This window comes from Cajanus cajan, chromosome 3 (assembly GCF_000230855.2).
Source record: "Cajanus cajan strain Asha chromosome 3, NIPB_CcT2T_4, whole genome shotgun sequence".
Taxonomy (NCBI): Eukaryota; Viridiplantae; Streptophyta; class Magnoliopsida; order Fabales; family Fabaceae; genus Cajanus; species Cajanus cajan.
The window spans coordinates 12,806,229-12,811,176 of record NC_138519.1 but is presented as its reverse complement, the minus strand read 5'-3'; the positions used below and the strand labels follow the sequence as shown (position 1 = coordinate 12,811,176).

At 29.5% G+C, this 4,948-nt stretch overlaps 1 protein-coding gene across 1 annotated transcript; it reads right to left on the bottom strand.

The window, feature by feature from the left end:
- Positions 1-639: 639 nt before the first annotated feature.
- On the bottom strand, positions 640-4,639 carry LOC109799252 (7-deoxyloganetic acid glucosyltransferase). Its single transcript, XM_083070441.1, has 2 exons — positions 2,891-4,639; positions 640-1,857 (listed from the first exon to the last, which is right to left on the bottom strand). The coding sequence occupies exons 1-2, from the start codon at positions 3,021-3,023 to the stop codon at positions 923-925; spliced, it is 1,068 nt and encodes a 355-aa protein (XP_082926567.1). The 5' UTR covers positions 3,024-4,639; the 3' UTR covers positions 640-922.
- Between the last annotated feature and the right edge of the window lie 309 nt (positions 4,640-4,948).

The following is a 4,948-nucleotide window of genomic DNA, read 5'->3' as shown; positions in this document are numbered from 1 at the left end:
CCTCCCTTAAATCATTTAGTTAAAAAACCATATATCAACCATAGTTATTGACAAATCCCTTCCCTTATTTAATAAATAATTAAATGATATAAATTTTAATTATAAAATCTCACAATATATTCATATAAAAATAATTACTAAAATCAATACATTTAATTATCACAAAATATAATAATCAATAATAAAATAAATATTTTTAATAAAAAATTCAGATATTACATATTACGTGGCATGAGTGTCATTAAATTTATTAGTGGTACACATAATTAAGTGCCTTAAAGTGAGAAATAGTTTTAAAATAGTCTTATTTCTATAAAATGTTTCCTTAATGACCCTAATCGAGTAAAAAGTCGATCTTATTAGCATGTAATACCACTTGTCATGAATGTATACGATTTTAGAATGGTTTCCTTAGTTGATTTATGTAGAGTTTTTGTATTTAGAATATATATAAGCAATACATCTGAAAAGACTTTTTTCATCACACTTAATTATTACTCGTCTACTTCAACCATCTCCTATCTAGGCGTAATACACCTTTGGATTAAAATTCTTATATTTTAAGTCTTAAAAAATTTGATACAAAACAATGAATGCAATGATTAAATTGAGAAATGTAATATGTTTCAACATTGTTGATTTTACAAAATGCAGTTTTCCTCTTATAGTAGTTTTATGTCTTCATTGACTTTATATCTGTTGTTTTTGTTTTATGAGAATAGAGAAGATAACTAAAGAATGTTAAAGGAAGCTTATAATATTTTAATAAAAATTAAGTCTATATATATAAAGAGCATCAAACATATAAGTTACATCCTTAATTATTAGCCATAACAGAAACACAAAACCAGAATTATAACTCCTAATATCTGAAATGTAACTGAAGCAAAACAAATTCCTAAAAATTATAAAAGAAACTACTCTACATCGTAGCTGTTGTTGGCACACTTGCAACAATGTCCTTGATCAGATTCTCTAAATTATGATAAGATGAACCATTCTCTTTAATACTATCACGAGCTTTTTTTGCAATCTCTTTTGTTGATTTCATGAGCTTTTCCATTTGATTCTCCATTATATCTCTCACCATCTTTTCAATAATCAACCTATCACATGTCCCATTCATATTGAACCCAATCCTCCACCGTTCACTCACACACCTACTGTTAACCAATATTTGATCAGCTATCAATGGCCAACAAAGCATAGGCACTCCTTCAGTAATACATTCCAAAGTAGAATTCCAACCACTATGAGTCAAAAATCCACCCACTGCAGGGTGGGCCAAAACCTCTTCTTGAGGAGCCCAATACACCATAAAACCTCTTTCTTTAGTCCCAATCTCAAGCTCTAAAGGTACATGGTTACCTATACCATCGATCAACTCCTTTTGGATAGCCCACAAGAAAGGCTCCATGCTATTTACCAAACCATGCCAAAACTCCAATAGTTGCTCAACTGATGGCTTTACCACAGTGCCAAAACTAACATACAAAACTGACTTTGCCTTTTGATGGTCCAACCATGTAATGCAGCTTTTGTCTTCCTTTCTTATACGACCATTTTTTTTCAGTGATGAACTATTAGCCGTGAATATGGTCTTGTAGAGAGTGTGAAGAGGACCAATAGAATAGACTTTGGGAAATATAGAAGCAAGCTTAGTGATAACGGAGGGTTCTAATTGTTCAAAGGTATTGAGTATTAGAGCTGAAGCTTGAATCATGGCTAAGGTTTCTACGATGTAAAAGTCTCTATTGAGGGTCTTATCTGTCAACAATGTGAAATAAGATGGAAGATCACAAACTCTCAATACATTTTCTAATCCTGGGATGCTTGCAGGTACATTTTGCATATTTTCTGCAAATAAGGCAATTGTGAAATGGTCAAAACTTCTAAACTTTGTAAAAGTGTTGTTCTAATAGATCTAATAATCAAAAGCATCTATTTGAGATTTATTTTCTTTCTAGTTAAAACATCAATAACAAAATAAAATTTGCATTAATTAAGGATAGAACGTTGCGTTACAAGACATCAAATTCGTACTCCCTTAGTTTCACAGTAACTGTAGCTTTAACACTTAGATTTTCTAAAATGAATAATGTTCTTGTCACTTTCGATATAATATTAATTTTTATTTTTTAAATTTATCTGTTAATAAATTACTCAACCAACATAATTGAGTGCGTACTTTCTTTGTTATCTATTATAAGCATACAATAAAAAAATATTTTCGTTTTTAAATATAAACAAAGTTTAACTAGTTTTATCTTATAATTTAATGATATTCTTTTTAAAATATATTTCTTATAATGCATGACTTTTTAGTTACATTACCATATTTAACATTTGTAATAAAGAAAATTTAGGAAAAATATTATAAAATTAGCAAAATTTAATCCAAATAATCAATTTTTCTAATATGTGTGAATTCATTTTCTTTTCTTTTTATAATAGAGAACAGAAGGAAAAATGTATTTATCGTGAAAGTGAATTATTTTAATAAAATTATATAAAAAGGTGATACATTTATTTTTATTTTTAATATATGTGTGAAAACCTTAAATTATGGCCATCATTGTGGGACGAATAAAGTTTTATTAATCATTAAGAACTATTAGTTGTACTGGCCTCATTCTTTGGTAACAAGTTGCCATAACTTATTAAGAGTGTGTTTGAATAATTTTTTTTTAGAAACACTTCTAAGAAAAAAAAAATTGAGAAAAAAAATCAAAATAAACTTTTTCATAAATTAACTTATGCATGAGTTAAAAATAAGTTTTTTTTTGAAAAGTTAATACAAATGAACTTTTACAAAATAATTTATATGTAAACTTATATTGATTTGTGAAAAGATTTATTTGACTTTTGCTTCCTAAATTCCTTTACTCACCTTCATTGTTCCGAAGCAAAGATCCCTCGTGAAAAAGTTTGCTGATGTGGATTGTGACCCAAGTGCAAGTGGCACTATAGGTTCGGAATGTGACACCCTCTACCCCAACATAATTACAATAGATATAAACCATCTATATATAAATTCTTTTTTAGTCTAATATAAAATAATTATCTCAAGTATCATTGGGTAAAAGATGCACATTCATAATTTTCAACTGTAAGTATCAAATTGTCAAGAAATAATAAAATAAAGATTATAGATTAATCCCAGTAAAGGTGGCAGAGCCTCCTAGTTAGGAATTAACTTATAATCTTTTAGTAAAATTATAATATGACAAAAATACACACTTTCAACATAAATAACATAAAAATTACAAAAGAAAAATAATAATAATTTAACAATAAGTCTAGCTAATCCCGATGTCACATCCTATCAGAGCGAAACCCAAACAGAAGCCTAAGCTTCACCACCAACATCCTCAGCCTCATGCTAATTATCTGCATCATAATTTAAATATACACAAAAATGACAAGGGAGTGAGAAACTTCTCACTCAGTTGCAGATATAGAAATAAAAGTTAAATAGCACACACACACGCAATATAATTCACATATATAATCAATCTCACATATATGCTTATGTATAATGATTTTCTTGACTTGACTCACTAATGTATGCATGTGGCGTCATACGGAAGTTGCAGAATTCATCACTGGTGACCCGAAGGCACACCTATACAATTGTCGGTGACCCTAAGGTACACCTATCATTGGTGTTCATACACCTCGTTAGCATATCGTGGGTGACCCAAAGGTACACCTTGTTAGTCGTGGGTATGCGGCCTCAGCGGCACACCTGGAGTAATATGTGCATATGATGCATGTCATACATTCACAGACTCAACCTTTAGCATGTTACACATATCATATTCATATTTCATAATTAAGAATTATTTCAATAATCCAATTTAATAGTCCAATAGTCCAACAGTCCAAACAGTCCAACAGTCCAAACAGTCCAATAGTCCAACAGTCCAACAATCCAACAGTCCAGAGGTTGCTTAGGTATCATATTTTTCAATAATAATATATTAAGATCTTTTAAGTAAAGTAGGAAGCTTAAAAGGTAATATAAGATAATAAGCAGGCTCAGCCTTCCATTTAAATAATAGATTACAAATTTATAAATACTTAGGAGGCTTAGCCTTCCATTCAAATAACAGATTCTAATATGTAAATAAATAAGATATAAAACAAAACACATCAATAATACATATTCAAAGAAATAAACAACAGGCAAGGGATCGGGAGCCAATCCAACAAACAGACTATTTAACAATTATTTCTACACCCCCAAGCAAGGTTTCCCACTCCCCCCCTTACCTGGATAAATAGGAATTTGGGCAGAATCTCCTCTCTTTCTCCTTAAACCGGAACCGGAACTAGAGCAGAACCTTCTCTATTCTCCTCCTCTTTTCACAACCTAGGCAGAACCTTCTCTCTTATTTTCTCTTTCTATCTCTCTAGAATTCCTTCTCTCTAAACTTTTCTTCTCTCTAGTTATGAATTTTCAAAATCCTTAGGTCCCTATTTATAGAAATTTTGAAGTTACTATGCACTATGCACTATTCATTAAAATAATAATATAATTACTATTCATGAATAGTAAAATACTATTCATCCAAATAATTTGAGTTTTGACGTAAGTGCTTACGTTTTTTTCAAAATTACTATTCATATGAATAGTAAAATACTATTTATAAATACGTATTCGTAAATAGTAAAATACGTATACATAAATAGTAAAAATATGTATACATAAATAGTAAAATACGTATACGTAAATAGTAAAATACATAAATAAAATACTTATTCACATAATAAAAAAAAATATTTCTTTTCATTAAATAAAATTTGGGATGTTACAATTCTCCCCTCCTTTTAGAAATTTCGTCCCCGAAATTTTTGCAATGGTAAACTCTTTGCATTCTTACTTCTAATTCTTATGCAACATCACTACCTTGTTGATGTACAACTTTTATCAATTTCCTCAAAG

What these genes read in the sequence shown, in the direction of transcription:
- LOC109799252 (XM_083070441.1), bottom strand. Translation starts at nt 3,023, where the DNA reads ATGGTTTATATCTATTGTAATTATGTTGGGGTAGAGGGTGTCACATTC. An exon ending in TTTGCTTCGGAACAATGAAG is followed by an intron (nt 1,858 to 2,890) that starts GTGAGTAAAGGA and finishes CCTTATTTGCAG; the next exon opens with AAAATATGCAAAATGTACCT.